The sequence below is a fragment of the Protopterus annectens genome, chromosome 1.part1 (genome assembly GCF_019279795.1).
Source record: "Protopterus annectens isolate FY-2018-M chromosome 1.part1, PAN1.0, whole genome shotgun sequence".
Classification (NCBI taxonomy): domain Eukaryota; kingdom Metazoa; phylum Chordata; order Ceratodontiformes; family Protopteridae; genus Protopterus; species Protopterus annectens.
Window position 1 is genome coordinate 1,832,339,129 of NC_056726.1, and position 24,790 is coordinate 1,832,363,918.

A 24,790-nucleotide genomic window follows, 5' to 3' on the forward strand; every position below is an offset into this window, starting at 1 on the left:
ACACTATTTTGTCTCCTAGATTAGATTTGCAAGATGTTCCTTTGCTTAATCCTGATTTAGTTCTTTTTGTGGATGGATCCTGTTTACGAAATACTTTTGGTGAACTTCAGGCTGCATGGTCAGTCTGCTCACCAACTCAGGCTTAGCAAACTGGACAATTACTGCTTGGCACTTCCGCACAAGCTGCGGAACTAGTGTCACTTTCGCATGCATGTAAAATGGCCAAAGACAAATCTGTTACTGTTTATACTGATTCACGTTATGCCCATGGTGTTGTTCATGATTTTGGTACCCTATGGAAGGAAAGGGGGTTTTTGACATCCTCTGGGACACCAATAAAAAATTACCTGTATATTGATCACCTCTTGCAGGACTTATTATTACCTTCCAAAATTGCTGTTGTCAAATGTGCAGCTCAACAGTCTAACGACTCCCTAGTGGTTAAGGAAAATAATTTAGCTGACTGGGCTGCCAAGCAGGCTTCTCTTTCGAATACCGTTCAGGGAAAAATTTTGCAGCCTATTTTGCAAACACTTACTTTTGACTACTGTATTAAAAGCTTTACAAACTGAAGCATCGGAATCAGAAAGAAAAACATGGCTGGCCCACAATTGTTTTCAACGCTCTGATTCAATTTGGCAGCACCCAGATGGCAGATTAATTTGCCCCACATCCATGTTAAATTCTCTTATAAAAGCGTACCATTTGCCAGCTCATGTCAGGGTACAAGCATTGATTAAACAAATTCAGAAGGATTGGTTTGCCCCGGGACTTTCTGCTTCTGTGCAACATTTTTTGAGCATGTGCTCCATTTGTTTACAGCATAACATTTCAAAGGGCACTCTGGCTCCCGCTCAACCTGTGCCAAAACTAATGGGACCGTTTTGTGCCTTACAATGGGACTTTATTGAACTTCCACCTTGTGCTCGTTTTAAATATGTTTTGACTATTGTTGATATTTTTTCGGGGTGGTTAGAAGCCTACCCATGTGTTAAGAATGATGCTATTTCAGTTGCAAAAAAGTTGTGTTATGAATTGATAGCTCGTTTTGGTGTTCCTTGTCAAATATATTCTGACCGAGGGACACATTCTACTGCTAAGTTAGTTGATTCATTGTGTACAATGTTAGGCATTACTATGAAATTTCATTGTCCATACAGACAACAGGCATCAGGTATTATTGAACGTATGAATCAGACTTTGAAAACCAGACTTGCTCAAATCACTTCAGAAACAGGCCTAACTTGGGTACAGGCCTTACCACTAGCTTTACTTTCTATGCGGTCACAACTGCATCGTACTAAGGGTCTTTCTCCACATGAAATACTCATGGGTCGCCCTTTGCGCATGCCCATGACACCACCACCACCTTTTTCTGAATATGATGCATTTGACAATGACATTCTTTTGTATTGCAAATCTCTTGTTTCTTTCTTACAGTTTCACCACTGACAAGTAGCAGTTGCTCAACATCTTCCTGATCCTTTTCTAGTATCAGCTTTGCAACCGTGGGATTGGGTCTACATTAAATCTTTCTCTAGAAAAACAGCACTCCAGCCACGCTGGAAGGGGCCTTTCCTGGTTCTTCTAACTATGTCATCTGCTGTGCGACTGCAGGGATCTCCAACTTGGATCCACATTTCACACGTCAAAAATGTTGTTCCATCTGAAGATCAACAGCCTTTACCTTTTTCAACTCCAGATTCTCTGCCTATTGCTACACATACTCATAGTAGAACTGTTCCAGTACCTGACAATGCCTAATATTTACCCTTTTGGAAAACTCCAAACCTCTGACACTACACAGACTCAACCACCATTTCCACACAAATATTGGACAATCATTTTGGTGGTCATTCTTGTACTATTATTTTTGCTGTGGCCATTTTTATTCCCTGCTCCATTGATGCATCACGCCAAATGAGCCATTTGGCACCCACCTTTCAACACCTATCAAGCCATCAAATATGTTTATGCTTCTACATTCAACGTCTCTAACTGCTGGATCTGCACTTCTATTCCCTCCGTGCATGGGGGATTGTCATTGGCTGCAGCTCCACTAAGTATCATTGATACATGGACTAGTCTACTTGACAACACTGCTAACATTACATCCATTAAATCTATTGCATTACAACTTTCTCTCCGTTGCAATGACACTCTGTGTTTCCAACAGAATTACTCAGGTCAACAACATCACTGGACTCGAAAAATGGGACAAAGTATCTGCAATACAACAATTGAATACCAGTGTAATTATACAGAAGGAAAATGCTTAGCCTCGGGCTGTTGAGTTTCATTTGATGCCATTCAGCCGATATTGAGAAATGCCTCATTATTTGGTTCTTGTAAAATCGTATTTCTTAGCATATTCCATGGCATAACCACGGACAGTAACCACTCTTCAAATGTTGCCACTTTGGTACAAGACTGTTATTTTATATGCGGAAGAAGGGCCTATAAATGGCTACCAGAGAAGTGGTCTGGTAGCTGTTTCTTAGGTTATCTAGTTCCAGCCATTCGATATACATCTGCCTTACCCCCAAGGGAAAATCCAGAATGTGCGAGAGGTTAAAAAGCCTACCAATCCGTTAGGCCAAATTGATGCATCATGGATTTATCATCATGACTTAGCTCATGCTGGCACCAAAGGACTGTTTCATATGGACTTGGATGATGACGTCATATCACGGGCTGGTATAATTCAAGCATATGGAGCAGCAAAATCAATCTGGGAACTGAGAAAACTGTCTAAACTGCTTGAGGTATTAAGCAATGCCACATTTTCTGCCTTAGAACTAGTGACTGGTGAACTGACTGCCATGAGAGCTGTAGTCCTCCAAAATCGTATGGCTCTCGATTTCACCCTAGCAGCGAAAGGTGGAACTTGTGCTTTAATCCAGGAGGAGTGCTGTATGTTTATTCCTGACAATCAGCACGAAATTGAAAGTCATCTCAAACTCATTCAGAGAGTCTCCGAACTCTCTAAGGCCAAGGAGGCCAATAACTCAAGGTGGGCATGGCTAACTAACCTGTTTTCAGGATGGGGAGGTGGACTTTTAAAGTTAATCCTATTAATTGCAGTATTAGCTCTGATTTTTTTCTTGTTGTATTTTTAATCAAAGCGTTGATTTTGAAATTAATGTCTTTCAAGACTACTAAAAAGGTGCCAAAGTTTTATATGCCTACAGTTATGGATGATGAAATTAAAATATGTGACAATGTTGAAGGAACTAGCCACATGGTTATGTTAGACCTAGGGCAAATGTATGATAGACTAAATGGAGATACTTACACAGCATCAAATGGGAGATTGTAGAATATGAATGGTCAAAGCATGTGTTCAAAGGAGACTGAGTATGTGAGAACCTGTATGTGTTGATTTGAACTATGAACTATTAAGTAAACTGTGAATAGTGGAAAAGTACTGAAAAACAAGAGCCTGTCAGATGGCAGGAAATGTGCCTTATATGGAAGTGTATCCGATTTTCTTTCTCTGCCTAGAGATGTAGTAATGTGAACTGCTTCAAGCCTACAGGTAAACCACTGATTGGTTAATTGTCTTGTGTACTATTTTAATTGGTCTAGTTTATATTTATAAACAAGGATATACATTTTGAGCCTCAAGAGCTGGGTCAGTCCACCCAGGCATTCTACTTGTATGTTTTATGAGAGTGAAGCTATTACATTAGCATTATTTCATAGTAGTTCTCAGCTTGCTAATAAAACTGACTGTTATAGCCTTGTGTCCTCCCCCCCGATAGTACAGTAAACCTAACTGTCCAATAGACAGTATACATTTAATTCACATCCCTGTGACTAAATTAACCATCAATCAGCCCTCTCAGTGCTTTCTGCCTTAGTTTGTATCACTTGGAGGCCCACCTGTTTATTTGCATCTCTATACATTCCCCTTCATTGCTAATGTATCTCCCTACTCTAATCTGTGCACAAACTGGTTACTAATCAGCAAGTCAATGTGAAGACACACTCCCAACCTTAATAAACTTTGCTATCTCTTCTCTCCTTCACTTTACAGGTAGTTTGAATTATTACTTACCCCATCTGAGACCTTCACTGACTTCCACTGATTGCCTCTCTGGTTTCTTTGCATTCCACCTGGTTTACACCCCTTGTGCTATCTCCCTCCCCCAATACAAAGTATATATTAGAATCCTGCTGAGCATGGAGCCATCTTTAAATTTTTAGTCTCCCACCAGGACACAAGTGCTCTTCAGCAATTAAATTCTGCTTGCCGGTAAGCCATTAGACCTCAGGAATTTGTTTTAAAAGTGTTCAGATTTGTAAAGTAATACTTACTTTTTTGTCTTGTCTTGGATGGCTCTGCCCCACTCCATTCACCCTCGCTAACGCTCGAGCTCTCTCCGCTCCCCTGCCCTGCCCCCAATTCCTTCCTACCCCCACTACCAATACATTTATAGTAATCACAGTCACACCCACAGCTCACCCTCACATCACCTCCACCAATCACAGCTCCTCAAGTCATATCACATTATACCACACCAACTTGCTCCACACAAAATACTCCCAATCACTCTCATTCCCGCTAGGCATTTTTTACATCACCCACACTACTTCTCCATCCACATATAGTGCAACCCTATAATTCCTATTTAGACTCCCCACCTAGAAACAACTTAAACTTCATAACCATGACTATCACACAACTAAGTCTAGTCTGTCTTTTCATAATTCTTTACAACATCGCAAGTTATCACTCTAGCAATATCCCTAAACTTAGTAGCACAACACTGCATTATGCACTCTCGTATACAGACACCACACATTATAATAATATCTGCCCACAGTTATTCAAGAACTACATAATGGACCAATTCAGAACTAAACACATATGCTCTCATTCCTACTCCAAAAAAACACAATACGTTCTCACACTCCTCACCAAACTCCAACATCTGTATAACCATTTTAACTCCAGGCTTACCATAAGTGGGGATATCCACCCCAACCCAGGCACAAATCCATCCTGTCCAACACAAACTGCTCCAACACAAATGTCAGAAAATAACACCCCCACTTTCTTCATCCTTGGGCAAATCAACAACAGCAGCAAAACCAACCATCTTTTAATGCTAAATATTAATATTAGAAGTATCAAAAATAAAATACCTGAACTCCAGGCCACAATAGCACACTACTCCCCAGACATAGTTGCTTTAACAGAAACCTGGCTAAATAAAAACATAGCTAACTCAGACGTTCTCCCTAGCGGCTACAATATCATTAGATAAGACAGACTACTTCATAAAGAGGATGGAACTGCCTTACTGTACAAGTCCAACTTAACTGTCCGTCAATTACAAAACTCCTACCCCTCCCCCAATAATACTCATCTCACAACTTCAACTTCACCCTAAAAAGGTCATCACCACAATTGTGATCTATATTCCAGCTGGCAATACACCTGCTAGCCTTGAAGACTTCTTATCCTGGTGTTCTTCCACATACTCACAAGAAACCCTTATTCTGGGGGATTTCAACCTAGATTGGTTCACCTGTACATCAGAACCACCAAGTAATCTAATAAATCTCCATGGCTACCAGCAGCTAGTCCAAATTCCAACTAGATGTGATAGAAAATCTAAAAGGGAATCCAATCCATCCTTGACTGGGTCCTAACTAACAACCCCACATTGTACCCTAACACAGGCAGTCTCCCAGACACCTTAAGTGACCACAACATAATATACTTTATATCTAGTAATACAAGCATATGCAAAACCACTAACTATATATCCACTAGAAACACAAAAAAATTCTCTCCTGAGGTCCTCAACACTTTACTCTGTAACTGTGACTGGACCCCCCTAAAAACCCTCCCACTTGACCAGGCTGTAGCATATTTCAACAAAACATTTCTACAACACCTAGACACTGTCGCTCCATTGCGCAAAATCAAGGTTAGAACCTCTACAAACCCCTGGCTCAGTAAAGAAACCAAACAAATCCTTAAGTCCAGAGACACTGCCTGGCTTTACTATCAAAAAAACAAAGAAACACAAAGCCTAACTAAGTACCAAGAACTGCGCAACCATGCAAAAAAATGCATCAGGCTGGAAAAAAATCCTACTACACAACATTACAAACTAAATACCAACACAACCCGCAAAAATTTTGGAAAAATGTAAACCAGCTACTAAAATCCACCCAAAAGGCTACCCTCAAACCAACCACCCCTGACACTAAAGTTCCCATCGAAACATAATTCAACTCCCACTTTGTGAACTCAATTCTATCATTAGTATCACAGGACAGTTCCTTTCTCACTATCCCCCCCCCAACACAAATAACACTAATACAAGCTTTACACTCAAAACAGTTTCCACCACTTCAATCAAAACCATGCTCTCCAAACTAAAAACCTCATCAACAGCAGCCGACCTACTCCCCAGCTATTTCTTGAAACTCACAGCAGATGCTATTGCTATCCCAGTCTCCACTCTCATAAACAGATCAATTGTTGAAAACTATGTGCCCAAACTCTGGAAAATATCCTATGTTACACCCACACATAAAGGCGGGACCTCCACTAAACTTAATAACTACAGACCCATTGCTTTACTCTCCTCCCTGGCCAAAAATCCTAGAAAAATGCATCCATACCCAGATGCTAAATTATCTCCTAGACAGCAACATCCTGTCACCTACTCAGCATAGTTTCAGACCTGCCCATAGTACCACTACAGCCCTCCTCTGCTTCACAGACACAGTAAGCCATCTCAAAAATGAAGGCTACAAGTGTCAACTCTTTTTTTGGATATGTCCAAAGCATTTGACACAGTCTCACACCAAATCCTGCTAAACAAACTAAACCAATATCATCTATCAAATTCCACCCTTACCTGATTCCAAAGCTACTTAACTGACAGGTACCAAGCTGTGAAATGGGAAAATTCTCTCTCTCCTCAGCTGCCCATAACTATAGGAGTCCCACAGGGTTCTGTCTTAGGACCACTACTATTCACAGTCTTCACAAATGACCTCCATACCTCCACACAGCATGCATCTATAATTCAGTATGCAGATGACACTACCTTAATCTGTGCTGCACAAAACATTCCCATCCTTCTGCAAACAACTCAACTAGCATTCTCTGATGTTGAAAACTACCTTACCAAAGCCCAACTTATCCTCAACCCAAAGAAAACTCAGCTTATGATTATAACCAGTTCTAACAAAAACACTAACAGTCAATTCACTATCTACTCCACAAATGCTACCCAATTGCTCCAGTGGCACAGGCTAAGCTATTGGGAATAACCATAGACTCCCACCTAAAATTTGATAGTCATCTCAACTTAACTATTAAAAAACTACATGCCAAACTGGGGTCACTCTACCGTATCAAACCATTTCTTACCAACAACACAAGATCAGCCATTGCTCACTCCCAACTTCTATCCACCCTACTCTATGTATCTCCCATTCTGACTAATCTCAACAAAACTGAACTAAGCAAAATGGAAGCCTGCTATAAGAATTGCCCGCTTTGCTGCAAATTGCTCATATAGAACTCATCACTGTACTGCTTTGAGACAGCTCCACTGGCTTGAACTGTCCAACCTCCTAATCTACAATCAGCCCTGCCTCTGTCATTCTATCTGTTACCTCCCCAATAAGTGTCCTGCCCTCAAAAACCTAGTACAACATCACTCAGCCAAAAGGCCTCTTAGATCATCAAGCAAACTACTACTAGACGTCACCAACAGCTACAATAGCTTTGGAGGTGCACTATATAGTAGCTCAGTGGCTAAAAAATGGAACTCTGTCCCTACTAGCATTCAAAACACATCATCCAAAGCTTCCTTTAAAGACCTCATCAGGCAACATCTCAAGCAAAGTTGGCAGTGCCATGATTGCTCCCCAGGCTAATGAAAGTGGATAACATATACATACTAAATCTAGAGCACTTGATAATAGTTTTCAATCTTACTCACAAACACTGGCTAATCTACAATGTATGTACTGTACCTGTGTACTATGTATATATTCTACTTAAGTTCCAAATTTCAGCTGTACACCACAAATCTATTAATTACTTATATTTTTAAAATTAATATTTTTTTGTTTGTTCTCTCCACTGTAACTGTTTATGTGCCGCATACCACTGTAAAAACATGTCTCTTGTAATTTGTGTGTATACTGATCATGTCTAAATAATTAAATGTGTTTGTAATTTTTCTTTGTGGAGCTTTTCTCCCCAGGCCTCTGCCGAAAAAGGGCCTTTTCGGCTCAGTCAGACACCCCCGGTTAACAAATGTAAAATAAATAAATAAAATATTTTTGTACTGTCAGCAATATCACCAGCATATAAGCTTATGCATTCCTTTGTTCAGGGAGTCTCCCTGGTACTTTCCAGTAGGCTCCCACACGTGTGTAATAAATACCACTGAAAGAGGGAAAGAAGTGTCTTGTCTTCATTTAAGGTAAAAATTCAAATGCAACAAAATTGTGCCACTGCTTTCTCAGTTTGCATATAACTTTTCTTCTTGGAGTGAATAAACTCATTTTTTTTCAGAAGTATTATTTAGAACCATTTGTATCAAGAGTGCAAGTGAGCTCAAAGAGCATTGAATGCATTTGCCAGCTTGACAGTGATATTAACAGTCCTATAATGAGAATTTTAAATATTGACAGTAGGGCTAGATATCTAGTTTAAAATTAAATGATTCAAAGCAGCACTTCCTGGCCCACTATATAAGAATACCTACTGAGTTAGCCAATACACATTAATTCATTGGAAATGTATACATTTTGTCCTATGATGCATTTACCCTCAAAACCTACACCACCAAAACACACACATAGAAACACAAAACACACACCTACATTCACGGAGGCTCTCAGTAAAAACTTGCCCAAGCAACAGGGACCTCCAAAGCAGAAACACAAGCAACCTCCACCCCCCAAGACAACCCAAATGACAAATAGCCCACAAACTCAGTGTGCCACTCAACCACAGCAATTAAGGCATAACAACGTACCCAACACTCTATTCATAGGTGACTCTATAGTCAGGCACACTGATGTTCCACTCACCAGACTAAACAAGGAGAAGGTTACTGTCAGCTGCCTGTCGGGTGCCAGGATCTGCCACATAATGCATGCACTCAGGTCACTCCACAACAAGTACAAATATGACTCTGTCATTGTCCATGTTGGTGTGAATGACCTGAGATGTACCTCCTTGGACTACATGAAAAGGGACATGGAGGAGCTGTCTGATCTTGTAGCCCAAGCAGATATGACCCTAGCCCTGAGTAGCATCCTGCCATCACCCAGAATGATACCACAGTACAAGGACAAAATGATTGACTTCAACAATTGGCTAAGCTTCTGGTGTCATTCTAAGGGGATCCAGTATCTGTCTGCCTGGGATGACATAATCGACAAGCCACGGTGCTTTGCCAGAGGTGGCCTGCACCTGTCGTCCCTGGGATTCTGGATACTGGCTAAGGCTCTAGTCACCCCTATAGGGCCTTTTTTAGGCAAGGTTCAAATGACAAATTCACCACCCTAACAGGTGCAGGCAAGAAGAATCTGAGGGTATTGCTACTCAATGCTAGAAGTCTAAACCTCAAAATGCACTCTCTCGAGGCACTCCTTAAAATGGAGAACATTGACACCTGTGCAGTGACAGAGACCTGGTTCAAGGCTCCAGAGTGTACTCCTGCATTACCAGGCTATAATTCATACCACACCTTTCGGCCACCTAACCTGGACCGAAACACTAAAGGTGGAGGCATGTCCATATTCATTAAGGATATCCACACCTCCAGGCTAGTTGCTCAGCATAATGCATCCAAAATTATCCAAGTGCAACTAACTCTGGGCAAGACCGCAATCCAAATTGTAGCTTGCTACAGATCCCCCACCATGCCCCAGGACTGTCACTCCTCATTTCTTAATACTCTGGAAAATATTAAAGTACAACCTAACACCCTAATAATGGGCGATTTCAACTACCCTACCATTAACTGGGAAAACTACTCATGTACCAACTCTTGTGCTCAGCGTTTTCTGGAATTCATAAATTCCAGTGCCATGGAGCAACTTATCCACACCCCCACCAGGGGCAGAAATATCCTAGACCTGGTTATTACCAACATGGGCAACCAGTGCTCCGCACCAGAGGTCAATTCCTCATTGGTCAGATCCGACCACAAGCTAATCACACTAAACATCTACATCCCTCCTCCACCCCCCATTAGGGAAACCACAATAAAAAATGTCTCCAAAGCCAACTTCACGCTTCTTAAGACAGAAGTGGCAAACTTCACGACACCCATGCTGACGGACAATAGAGGTATGACTGCTGAATCCTACACAAATGCACTTTATAAGCACTTACACGAGTGCATGGATCATGCAGTCCCTAACAGAACCAAGATGCTATCCTCCAAAAAAAGGAAGCCAATCTGGTAGTCCTCTGCCATAAACAAACTCTACAACAGGAGAAAGAAACTGTTGCAAAAAAGAGTAAAATCCCATGATTGGAGAAACTCCCTGGGCAGCCTCAGTAAGAAGCTGAGATTCCCTCATAAAATCCTCCAAAGCTAGTTATGAAAACAAAATCGCCACTGACTCTAAAGACAACCACAAAGCATTCTATAGCTATGTCAAGAATTTCAATGGCAACACTCAGATCTGCACTGAGTTACAGCACAATGGCACTAAATATACAGAACCAACTGATATTGCCAACATCCTGGCAGATAGGTTCAGTGCTAACTTTACCCCTCTGTCATCCCCTAAAGGGCCCATCTCTATAGCAGAAGAATGCAAAGTTCCTGTAATCATGGCTGCACAGGTAAAAAACACACTATCCAAAGCCAAGAACACAGCATCCATGGGACCTGACGACATCCCAGGCTGTGTTCTACATGAACTACAGAACGAACTGGCACCCCCACCTAAGTACCATGTTCAATCATAGCCTCACCTCAGGCTATGTGCCCACTGAATGGCACACAGCAACAGTTATCCCACTCCACAAAGGGGGAGCCACCACAGACCCTGGAAACTACCGCCCCATTAGCCTAATGAGCCTGGTCTGCAAGGCTATGGAGAGTATCATCATGGAACTTATAAACAATGACATTGGTAATCTCCAAACTCAGGACCCCACCCAGTTCGGGTTTGTAAAAGGCAGATCATGTCTCCTAAACCTGATAGACTTCTTTGAAGCAGTCACCAAAGCCTTAGATGAGGGTAAGGTGGTTCACACAGCCTATCTAGATCTCGCCAAGGCTTTCAACACCATCCCCCACTCTGGAATTATTGATAAACTCACTAAACTAGGTATAAATCCCTATGTCACAAGATGGGTTGCCAACTGACTCACTGACAGAACCCACACTGTGAAAGTAGCAGACTCCAAATCCAACTTCAGACCAGTGACAAGTGGAGTACCACAGGTTCAGTCCTGGGTCCTCTCCTGTTTGGTATCTACTTCTCTGAAGTACAGGCCAACACAGAAGGTCTTTGGCTAATGAAGTTTGCAGATGACTGCAAACTAGGAGCCATAATCAAAACTCCAAAAGATGTGGACATCCTACAAAAGGGCCTCGCTGAGACAGATGCCTGGTGTCAAAGCCATGGCCTCAAGCTCAATGCCAAAAGTGCATTGTCATCCCTTTTGGTAAAAACTCAGTACCCATGAACTACCACATAGGTGGTAGTCTACTTAACACCGAAAGTGTGATAAGAGACCTTGGGACACAGGTGGACAGTAGTCTCTCCTTTGATAATCACATCGCCACAGTAGTCAGGAAATCCTTCTATGTGGCATACCTCATCACAAAAGGTTTCTCATCCAGGAAAAAAGAGGTCATTGTTCCCCTCTACTCGTCACTCATTAGACCCATTATAGAGTACAATGCCCTTTTGCTATGTACCTCACAAGACATCTACAACAACTGGAAAGGCCACAGAAATACCTCACAAAGAGGATTACTGGCCTCAAAAAGATGCCCTATGCAGACCGTCTCAAAAAACTGCAGCTTTACTCCATTGCATATCGTCTACTCAGAGGCGATCTCTGCCTAACACACAAAGCTATGTCAAACCCAGAGCTTTTAGACATGCTCCACTTAAAGAAATCCCAATCCCTATGAGCTACACGCTCTAGGGACCTAAACCTCATCACCACAATAAACAGAACATGCTGGGGGGATACATTCCTGTCCCAGAGACTTCCCATACTCTGGAACAAACTACCTATCTATATCAAACAAAGCTCCTCATTAGCACTCTTCAAGAAAAATCTTGATGATTGGATGGGAGATAGGAAATTCACCCCGGGGATCACTTATGTGGCTCTGCTCGACACTGGCACAGGAAAATAATTGTCTTGGATGGCGAAAGCCAGGGTACATTTGGCTAGGCTTATATAGGCCCTAGGGCCAATAGCCTAGTACCTACCTATGAACCTATGAACCTATGATTATACAAACTCATAAGAAATTACCTGATAATCCATGCATTCCTGTGATGCTCCCCAGTGACTGAAATGTGTAGACAGTCAGAATCTGTGATGCCAACCATCAGCACCCATGGTGGTGCTAAGAAGGCATCAGCAAAGACCCGTTCACATTTTCATAACCACTGAATGTCTGATGAAGAGTAATAAAACTGACTTACTAAATGGTATTGTAGCGAGACACGTTAGCATTTTTCAATTACTGATTGTTGAACCTTGAGCATTCAGATCTTTGTTCAGTCTAAAAGTATGACGTGCATGGACTCCACTTCCAGATAACACTCATTGTTGTAGGCAGCAAATTACCTTGAAAGCAATATTACTGAAAAATATAGACATTCCTGTCATTGGTTCTGTATAAGTACAAGATGTCTTGTACTGTAAAACAACCCTTAAATTTAATAGATCCTTTTTATTCACTCCTAGTGGACCATGTGAAATCTTCTGCTCTGCCATTTCATTTGTAGTATCTTGCCTGGAAGACATGCTGTCAGTTATCAACTTAATCAGCTGAGGTTTCCAAAACAGCAATTTACAGCTATTCAGCAAAAAATAAAAAGTGTTTCAAGAATATTCATTGACAATTTGCAAAGTTTACAGTGCATTCTTATGCCAAAAATGAGGCTTCACAGCTAAATAGTGGTTCATAGAATCATGTAGTGCTATGGGACAATGGGCCAAAATGTACAGGAAAATGAGACTGCATCTTATGGTATAATGATGTACAAATGAAGAAATGCAGTCAAATGAGTGCATAATGACATGTAAATGAGGAACAAAGAATATAAGTTGCAATGCATAGTCATCAGGTATGAAATAGTGCAGGTACTTGTGCTTGATAATAAAGACAAATAACATGCCAAAAAAAGTAACACTGGAAGTAGAATGTTGATAGTGGCAGTGACTTGTGTATATCAGCATCTCTGATACACAGCAGGACCACTTGCACAGTAGGAAGTGGTACTTGCAGAGAATTACCTCACACCAATTGACAGGCTGGCAGCTGCGGCACCAGCTGTGCATCAGTGGAAACATAAAATTGGAATGGATTGACATGGATGGCCCACAGACTGGAACTGGAGGAATGCATGATCTTTCTATACCCATGGATACCAAGCTGTATGTAGGACTTAAATACTAGCTGCAGGAACCTTTCGGAGACAAACTCTGAGCATGTGTTAGCCTGTCGAATACTCCAGACATTCCTCAACTTTCACATGTAGAGCAGCATATAATTGTTTTTCCAATACAAAGGGAAGAGAGCAACTGCCATGCTTGGCTTCTATGATAATTACCACTTTCCAAAGTGTTGGCAAACTGTTTAGGGCAATACATAGCACCGATGTGACAATAAAAGCCCTAGTTGGTGTTCATAGGTTTCTACAAGCTTAATGACCACTGAGGCCTTTTTAACAGTAGCCATGCACCCCAAATTTCTAACAAGTTCTGGTATACTTATTAATGTAAGCAGGGGCTTGTGTGATAAAACATTAAGAAGAAGTGGCCTGGAGATGAAACGTTTACAGGTTGCATGTGCCCATTTGAAACATATGTGCCAAATCGGGGGTGAATTTCTGGTTCCTCATCCAGTTGTCCAAGTTACACTTCAGTTGAGTTAGGGAAGAACTCTGCTTCACATGGATGGGGAGCCTCTTCCAGAGAAGGGGTAGTCTTTGGGATACATACCTGTCTCTCTAGAAGGTCCTATTTATATTACAGGCAATGTTTAATTCTTTAGAACAGGAAATTCTGGTGCTGTTTGTTTTGTGCATATGAAGGAATTCCATTAGAATGTGGTCTGAACATGCCAGGCATAGATCTCCCCTCACTCAACAGTCTGTAGGAGACAGAAAAGAAGGATAGGGCTTTGAGATGGTCTGCAAAGGACATGTTGTTTACACCCTGTGGACATTCCAGTTATTGGAAGTGCCCGAATATGTGCATAGCAAAGGGGGCTTTGTGCTCAATGATGGGTCTACTGGGTGACATAAGGGTTTACACCTAACCTCTTGAGTTTGTCAACAATGTCTGAGTGGGGTATTGTATCAAATATTGTGGCTAGGTCAAGGTAGGCAGTCTGAACCATTTTTCCTTCATCTATTACTTTGGTGACCTTCTCAAAGAAGTCCACCAGGAACAGTAGGTGTGACATGCCTTTGACAAAACTAAACTAGGTTGGATCCAGTCTCTGGAGGTTTCCTATGTCATTATTGATCATTTCCATGCTAATTCTTTCCTATAACTTTGCTTATGAGACTAGTGAGACTTATGGACCATCTTTGTGCAGAGGGATGATGATTGCTATTCACTGTTCATAAGGTTTGAAGCCTGTTTGTAAGCTGCAGTTAAAAAGTAATTCCATGGACAGCATTACATCAATAAAATGGATACCATTCCATCAACAAAAATGTAGTCTGAAACACAGAAGGACTAATACTTAATTTGTACAAAAAGCACCCTGGCAGTGCCCAAGACTCCCACATGTCCCATACAAGTCATCTGTATCACAGCTTCCTGTATGGAGACATACCACAGGGACACTAAGTAGGTAAGTGCAGGCAGAGTGGTACACCTACATTGCAACCACATACACACCAGGTACACAATATTAACCCACAATCTCTCCTCCTGTCTATAATGTGTTACAGGTGATGCAGCTCTGAATCCCCAGCTGATGATGCCAATATGGAACTCACAAGATATAGCTGAGAGTCTCAATAACTATAACTTTGCCTACATTAAAAGCAGAAATGTGGTAGAGTGCATGTTTGGTTTAGTGAGGTCCTGGTTCCATAGCCTGGACATATATGAGCGAACCCTGCAGTATTCCTTCAATCCAGCCAACCATATATTCATAAAATGTTGTTTGCTGCACAGGATGATACAACAGAATCATCATCAACAGAACTCCAGCAAGGCAGCAGCAGGATTTGCTGGGACCATATTGTCATCCACCTGTAGAGATATGGATGGTAGTGTACAACCAGCAGTAACTGCACCTCACCCCTGCAGACACCCATCTTATGGTAGCACCAACAATGTGCCAAAATATAGTTAACCTGTATGAGCCCCTGACTTCTACACACTGGCAGTGCTGTGTCACACAGAGCAAAATAATGTATGCAGAATTATCTAATGGCTATTATGAGCAGTGCACAGTGAAGTCACACTGTGCATCAGACATCTCCACATATACAACACAGAAAAGGATTTACCAGTGCCCTTCAAAAGTATTTTCCCCAAGACTAGGGACTAAGTTTTTTTTTGTTCTACATTAGAAAGGGGAAGTACAGGTGCTCAGGAATGAAATGACGTCAGTGCAGGAGGTGGGCTGCATGCTGCTGTGGCTGTTCACATGCTACAGACGTGTGTGCTTGAGATGCTGTAGAATCTGCATGCTGCTGTGGCTGTTCACATGCTGCAGATGTGTGTGTGTGCTTCAGACACTGTGGAATCTGCATGCTGCTGTGGCTGTTCACATGCTGCAGACATTTGTGTGTGCTTCAGACGCTGTGGAAACTGCATGCTCTTGCACTGCATAACTTCCAACAGGGAGCAGGCTGACAAGCCTGTAAACCTGTACTAAGAGTGAAAATGATGTGTCAGCATACTTTGAAACTGTAACAGTTACAGCACTTTATTTGTTCCTTACTGACAACTCCCTATCTTGTATGACAATTCTGATCTATATTTCATGATGTGCTATCATTAAGTCACTGTATTTAAATCATACCATCTGCTGTGTCATGATGTGCTATAGCTGATTCACTTCACTGTTGTTTCCAAGCACTATAATGGAATATCTCCTCACATCTCCTCTGAGGAAGGAACATGACCTCAATGGAACTATCAGGTCAATAAATATAGCAAATGCATGAATACATGCATAATCCTGTACACATTTATGGCAAAGGAGAATAAATACCAATCACTGCATCTCTTCCCTCTCTATATAGCCCTTCATTGTTAGAGGACAGCCACACCGCTCAAGGAACTAACTCGACAAGCACAGCTCAGTGAAGTAGAAATGCACAGTCACTGTTTCCAAAGGGAATTACTACTGGTAACGTTTTTAACTGTGTACCGGCTGTGATTCCTTTCTTTTGGGAGGTTTCTCTTTTCTTTGTGTTTGTGTAACTGTGATGTTTGAATATATAAGTTAATGGGGTGCTAGATATGTTACTCAGAATTGCAGAACTGAGTTATTATTGGCATAGTAAGGATGTAGCTAGCAAGTTAGGCTGGTGTAACGTAGGTTAGGTAGTAGCAAAAAAACAAAAAATATTATTGGCATAAGAAGAAACTCTTCCCTCATGCAAGTGGCCTGACCCACTCTTAGTGTATTTATAGTTTTTGCTGATGTTTGTAGTACTCTGTTACTTTTTTATTCTGTAATTTATTTATTTTTCTTTGTTATTATTTTTTTATATTTGCTTACCAGGGTGGTGCACTGATCTCAATGGACCATTTGCTGGCACAGCCCACTTGAATAGGCTCATATAAGAAATGGACAAATCTTATTTACAAGTACAATGATATGTTATAAAACATATACATATTTACAGGTGCAAAATATGTTACAACATTTAGTTCAAGAAGCAGTGTACAATGTCAAAACATGAATGGAAGAGGTTTTTTGGATAAGATGCAGCTATAATGACTGAGATGGCTTATACTACAGGGATAACAGCCTATCATTATATAAAGATGTATAATGACATTAGAACAGGCAAGTGAGAATAACTGCAGAAAAGGAACCATGGGGAGAAGACAGAGAAATGGTGAATGAGACACATTAAATTTAAATTAGAACTGTCGCATTAAAGATGGCTACCACACCCCAGATTTTCTGAAATGATTTGCGATGTAAAAGGTATTATATTTGTATTCTAGCTGTAGCAAATAATGCTGCAGTATGGTTCTGATAGTAAATGGCATACTCCAAGATACTACATTTTTCTTACAAAAGATCTGACAGAGAAGCAGGAACTTTTAGCAGGTAAACTACTTGTCAAACTGTGATTTGTTAACAATGGTTTAGTGAGCCTGTAATATCAAAAAATATCTCTCATGCTGGAGTGCTAAAGATGCTTTCATTCTAGGTTGCTGTGGTTAAGAATCTAAAATTCTCTGCTTTGCAGTAATCTCAGAGATTGTAAGTTTTAATTTGTTACCCTACAGTTGACTGAGTACAAAGTGAACAAGAATTAAGGTTGTCAAGTTCAACATCCCAGTGTTGAACTTCACAACTTCTTTCCTATTAGAAATCATTGCTGGTGCATTTTTTATTTTCAAGCTGGCAGTGATTTGTTATGTGTGTGCTTTTCTCTTTTCTCTGTGGATCTGTGACCATGACGTAAACATATACTGTATAAGTAATGGGGATGTATGGGCAAAGCCACCTTTGGGGATACAGAAGGGGTTTGCCTCCTGCGGAAAACACTTTATTAGAGGCTTCATTGATCTGATTTTTTGACTGGTTTATTTCATCCGACTCAAGGTTCATTTAGTTTAAACTTGAAATTTAGGTGAAATGAATTAATTGGGGGAGGGTGCAGGGACACAAAGGCCCCTGCATTGGAAGTGGAGAGTTCTGCCTATGAAAAAAATCACTATTTTCTTTGAGCTTTCCTTGTCTTGGATACCCAGTTGCTGATGTGGCAAGCTCAATGTTGCATGCTTCCGTCAAACAAATGTCAAAAATAGCCATGCATCCCCGAAGGTAGTAAATGTTTGTTGAAATGCTTCAGTGAGTTTTTTACATTGAAAAACAGTCTGCTGTGTTTCATTTCTGAGACTTAAACCAAGGTCCCATATACTTGAGTTGATGGTAGCTCAGGTGGATGTAAAAGATCCCATAACACATATCAAAAAGAAGGTCCCTGATTCCCTGCCTAAATTTCCCTTAGTAGTATGAATACCACCACAGGTCTCCTCTGAAAAGAGGCTACTAGTCAAGAAGGACTAATCCAGTCAACAAAGGATAAATAAATAAATTTAATTTGAGGTTATTGCAGTCAAGAATATGTTCTTCAACCTGCAGAGATCTAAGAGTTTGAAAAAAAAATAATTTTCATGACTCTAGGAGGCATATTCCCTTTGCCAGCTCAAAAAACATTATTGCTGAAAAACATGCCATGGTTGTTGTTTTATTTTTAGAACTGATACTAAAGATATAAAAAAAGGATTGCATTGAAGTGTAGAACCTATAATGCTTTTGTTTTGCATACTAAGTACTTGCCACCCCCCCCATACCTTTTTTATGCTTTTTTATTTGTTTTTGAACATGCTTTGTTAGCAGTTTCTCTGTTCTTGCTCAGATGAGCAATTATGCTGACCTAAAAGCACCGTAATTAGATTTCTGTCTATAAAGATGGTGAGCTTGTCTGTTTGAAATATATATACATGTTCTTTTGATGTTTTGGGTTTTTGGTAATTTAGTTATCAAAATGCTGTTATTGATGATTGTGCATTTCAGTGAATCAATATTTTATATATATATATATATATATATATATATATATATATATATATATATATATATATATATATATATATATATATATATATATATATGGGTTCCGTCAATATGTTCAAAGTTTCAGTACTTCGAACCCCACTTCATCGAGTCCACTTGTTCGAAGTAATGAAACTTCGAACATTGACTTTGGCAGTCACACTACAGTGCGGAATGGGAATATTCCCTTTTCCCCGCTGTAGTGCGATCTCAGAGTTGGTATATTTAAGCAGGGTGGTGTGGGGGTGCAGGGGGGGCTTGCCCCCCTACAAAAACATGTTTTAGTGTTTTTATTTTTGTTTTGGGTAGCCCAGGGAACTAGAATTCAGCGAAAGTGCGTGTTCATTTAAGTGGACTTTCGCTGAAGTGTAGGGTCTACTGCTTAGTTTCGGAGTGTATTTTCTATGTTAAGCTGTAGACCCATATATATATATATATATATATATATATATATATATATATATATATACACACACACACACACACACACACACACACACACACACACACACACACACACACACATGCGCACACACACACACATGCACACACACACACATGTGTGTTTCTGTTTGTGTGTGTGTGCGAGCGTGCACACGTGTGCGTGTGTGTGTGTATATATATATATATATATATATATATATATATATGTGTGTGTGTGTGTGTGTGTGTATGTTTATGCATATGTGTGCATGAGTGCAGGTAGTTTTTACAGCAGCCACTCATCAAGGATGGTTTTGAAAGTTGGGAAGAATCCAGAGTGTTTAGAAAAAGCTGACAAAGATTTGGGGTGAGCCTGCATGTAGACAGTACTGAGAGGTCAGGAGTGAACAGCAGAGTCTGCAGGAGAGTTAAAAAAAGATCTTACCACTAAGCCACCCAAACAATCTACTTCAAAGCAGAAGTGATCCAACATTGTAAGAATATGCTTGAAATGTATAGTCCTACATTATAAGTACTAAGATATTGAGGCAATAAACATCTTTCTTCCAACCAGAAGTAAGCCAGTGATCTAAAAATACCTTTGAAATGACTACAGTCCTCTCTTCTACCAGATCAGCTGTGGAAGGTTTTTGAAGATGGAGCAGATCTTGGTTGTTGCTGAAATGCCCAAGCATTGAAATAAAGTTGATCAGTGTCAGCATTTTGAAAACCAACTTACTAAAAACCCAAAAACATCACCAAAAAAAAAAAAAAAAAAAGACCCACAACATCAAAAGTAAAATGATTGTAAAAGGAGAACAGTTTCCTTAAGGACCAGCTAATCAAAACCTTACCACCAAATTCAGATTACTTAAAAGTAAGTACGGTTGGGGAGTGGTTTCTGCATGCCCCTTTTACAGTGTTCATTAAGTTCTAATAACATCTGTACCTAGATATCTAGCCATGGTGGGTGGGAAGGTCTGCATGCTCAGAATTGTGCCATCCATTTTTAGGGAAGGTGGGAATGAGGCATTTTGTGCAGGGCCTTGTAAACATGGAGACTGAAAGCAGCATGAAAGGGTAGCTCTTATAATAAGTAGGAACATGACATGAAGAGGCACACAGTACCCAGAACTTATACATAAAGTTCCACAAAAGAACTAGGAAAACAGATTTTGACTGTTTCACGTAGCCAAAGGATGAGAAATGTTTCCCAACCTCTTACCTACAGCTACAGGGCAGAAGCTCTTCTATGTATTGCATCATACCTTTTGAGACTATTTTGTTTGCCAATAATAAAATATGTCTTGTCAAAGAATCTTTCTTTTTATGAGGGAGCACCACATGAAAAGTCTGAGAGTACAGAGTGCTGATAATGACATTACATGGAAAAAGTGAGGTGCATGATGGGAGGCTGAGGAGATCAAAGAAGCTAATGTGAATTATGTGTCTTGTTATCTAGATTCATAAAAAAGGATGTCAGAACTATTGTAAACAAAGACTATGTATACATACACACACACTCATGCATGCATGCGCACAGTTACAGATACAGTAAGATAGTGTAAATATAAAATAAAAATGATGCCGCAATATTTTCACCTTTCAGACTAATACAAGGATCAGAAAACAATAAATAATGACAGATTTAGAAAAACTGAGACTGAAAAGCATACAAAAATCAAGAGGGAAGAGCTTGGGTAAACAAAAAGTGGAAAGTATAGCCTAGTAGTTAACAAATAAACACTTCTTTGACCTCAGTGTTGTAACATGTGTCCTGTCTGTCACTCTTCGGACCTCCCACCTGTCCTATAGCCAATGTGAATATTCATAGCAGTGTAATTCCCAGCTGTCCAGGGCAGGATTGGGGGAAGGGTCTTTCCGTATTTGGGATATGAACTGTTCCAGCATTCCAGTGTGTTGCTTCATCAGCTTACAGTTATCAGCAGTAGCAACCTTCTGCCTTTTCCCCCAACAGTGTCCCCCCAAGCAGGACGGAGTCCTCCCAGGACCAAGGTAGGAGCTCCACTTACTATTGTAGTGGGAGTTATAGGTATGATTTGTCTCTATATCTCATTCTGCATGACAAACAAAGTGTCAGTCTCTTAAACAGTAGAGTTACTTAACTTTATCGTGTGTCTGTTCTGAAGCAGAGACTAATCCTTGTAAGGAGATAAACTAACAGATCAGCAGTTTCCCAAATAACACTTGAAGGCTATTTTTCCAACATATTCCTTAAAGAAGGAGGTATACTGTATTGCAGGGGAGATTTAAATGGGACTGTAGCAGGTGGAAATAGGTACTATAAATACTGCAGAATTCTGAGCAAAACAGAAGTTAAGTGGAAATTATAAAGAAAAAAATATTTTTGTATTTATAACAGATAATACTGCAAATGACTGTTGCCATCTCAAGATCTCAAATCACAGAATAAATATGTCCCACTTCTTTTCTAGGTATTGCTCTCCATGTGCTTTTCTACCTTTTGCAGTGTGTGACATTGGTAGTGCTTGTCATTATTAAGGTACGCATGACTAATAGAGGGTACATAGCATAAGAGTCAACACAAGCGTGTGACTTTTTTTGGCCAGTTTAGGTCTTTGGCCACTGAGTGAATTTCACAGGCTGAGAATGCATGAAGCCCCAGTTAAATTCTCCCATTTAACTCACTTTCCCGTCACAACACTACTGTGGGATTGTTTGTTTTTTGTTTTTTTTTTGCTTCATGTTCAGCTTTTGGAAGGCTGTTGCACCTTGTATCTCATCATACAAGTTAACAAAAAAAAAGGTTCTTATTGTTTAGTCCTGTTTTGTAAAAGGTTCTGATGAGCTGCTCATGAGGCATTCTATCTTGCGTCACCAGATAAGTGAATGTATGTTTATTGAGGCCATCTAAGGGGAAGACCTTTTGTGCCTACCTTTGACTTAGAATCATCCTCTAACTCATGCATCCACATTTCTGTCTGACTGATGGTCTGTAAAGCATCTGTAAAATTCATTTTATTTCATTTGGCTTACTGCTTTGCCATTTATATGATTAGTTAAGTTTTAATGTACCACTCTATAGAAGCTGATATAAAAAAATAGAAACCAATATTTGCAATATCTTTCTTGATATATATATATATATATATATATATATATATAGAGAGAGAGAGAGAGAGAGATATGATGTATTTGTTCAACATTTCAGCAGAACTGGTCTAGCACCTTAGAATATATTCAGTGTCATACAGGTAACCATGCTTGCCCTTCTACATTTCCCATTTAAAGAGTTTAAAATTATATTTTATTTTATTTGGCATACTGAAAACTGATTTTATACATTAAGTTTGATGTTATGATTGTCAGTGTTTCTCTTACATTACTCCTTACAAAGTGAGTTTCTTTTCAATAGTTTTAAAAATTCCCTTTTTGCATTTTTATGTGGTGCTTCCAGATAATTGAATAAATTGAGGCAGAGCTAACCAGAACTCATCCTTACCTCTTCTTACTTATCCCTAAACTGTATAGTGTTAGATTTCTAAGTCCAGTCTCAAAGCTAGTAGTTTAATTTCTTACAGACTTTACATTGCTGTTCTATCACTAAACATTTCCTTTTTAAAAACAGGCTAGGAGTCTCAGTTTTATTTTAAGCTGCTTGGAATATTTGCATATCTGATAACTCTCAACTATACAAATGTTCACAGAATGTCCAGATTTTTTGCCTCATGTTTTTGGTCCATTTTTTATAAAAGTGGGGTTTTCTGGCAAATCACTGGCAATGCATTAAAGACTGAAGTCAGAAAATAATGGCAGACACTTGAGTTTCAGACTTCATGCCCTTCCGAAAATTTATGCTAATACAAAAACTGTTATTCTATCAACTTTCTAAGTTTGTAGAGGAAATATTTAAAAATTGTTCCTATTTTTAGGCCTTTGTCATCCCATTATTTTTGGCTCTGTCGAGATTTTGACAAGATTTCTACTGGTGTGTTAAAGACTTAGCACAGTGCCAGAAAGAAGTATAATTTCTTACAGCTGTAGTAATTTTTTATGAAAATACACACATGTTTTTCTTTTTACTAGCTGAGACAACTTAATATACTTCAGTGCTACAGAAGTTGTGATAAGTTAAACTGTATGACATTGTTCCCTGTGTAATGATAGTGACAGATCTTCTCAAGAGTTAGATCGAGTAAACACAGCCTAGGTCGCACATGCCTCTACACATGTGAATAAAATGCATGTATTTTTTTTATATTGCGAGTAACTCTAAATGGTCTTTTTATTTGATTTCATAGACTATACTAAGAATCTACTGTGATGATGTCATACTCAACAAAGAAAAAAATTAGCCTTTTTCCAAAATGATCACCTCTAATACTCTCAAACAAAAGAAATGCTTATTCACTGTGAATACGATTCAGACACAGTATTTCACGCTTCATGTAAAGCTGTGCCCCGTGTGTTTTGTTCCCATAACTAGTGTATAAGCCATCTAGAACATGACAGGCAATCAGTGATTTCAGGTCAGTGACACTGATATATGTATATATGTGTGTGTGTGTGTGTGGGGGGTACTTTAATTGCCTTTTCACAGAGGAACTGGGCTTTGAAAAGTCAGTTGCCTGTCCTCCTCCCCATCCTCAGAGTGTTAACACTGATGAAACTACATTGCCATCTTATTCCAGTGTTGTGGTTAGAAACAAGCTTTAATATGCTGATGAGCATACATTATTAGCTGTAATATACTCTAAGTGGCACTGTGGCCATGAAACATAAAGGCTCGCTCAATACAGGACGGAGCAGAGAAACAGTGAAGACATCAGCTGTAGTAGGTGAACACATCTGCATGTTTACAAACAAAAAGTGAGGCGGTGCCATACCTGGTCACCAGAATCAGTCTGGGTGGTGTTCATAATAGGCTGTTTTAAAGAAAGTGAAATGCTATTACTAAGGTCAGTAAAGAAAAAAGCAGGGCAGCAGTATTTTCAGAAGTTTTAGAGAGCCGTTTGTTTGCATTTTTTGGTTACAAGTCATGGGAGAATGCACAATGGAGATGACGTGTGACATGAGGTCATAAAGCAGAAACTATCAAATTGTTAGAATCATTTCAGTGGTAGGAAAGTATAAAATCACTTCTGAAGGAAAGAAATGTTGGTTATCAATCACTGTGACACAAGTCCCAGTCTAGAATGAATTTACAAAGAGTTGGTGTGGATTTGCAAAAGTCACATGTAAAGAAAAAAAAACTATCTATAGATCTATATATATATATATATATATATATATATATGTGTGTGTGTATATGGGTTCATAGTTTCATTCGTTGCACTTGCAGGCCA

At 39.8% G+C, this 24,790-nt stretch overlaps 1 protein-coding gene across 2 annotated transcripts in view; it reads left to right on the top strand.

Moving 5' to 3' along the window:
• The first annotated feature begins 21,325 nt into the window (after positions 1 to 21,325).
• LOC122812613 (kelch-like protein 31) overlaps positions 21,326 to 24,790 on the top strand; it is a 241,315-nt gene continuing 237,850 nt past the window's right edge. The window contains exon 1 of one of the 2 annotated variants that reach the window (XM_044084821.1): positions 21,326 to 21,479. In XM_044084821.1, the coding sequence (XP_043940756.1) occupies positions 21,358 to 21,479 (122 nt within the window). In that variant the 5' untranslated portion in view covers positions 21,326 to 21,357. Of the gene's footprint in view, positions 21,517 to 24,790 lie in introns of both variants that reach the window. The other variant, XM_044084822.1, reaches the window with a different exon arrangement.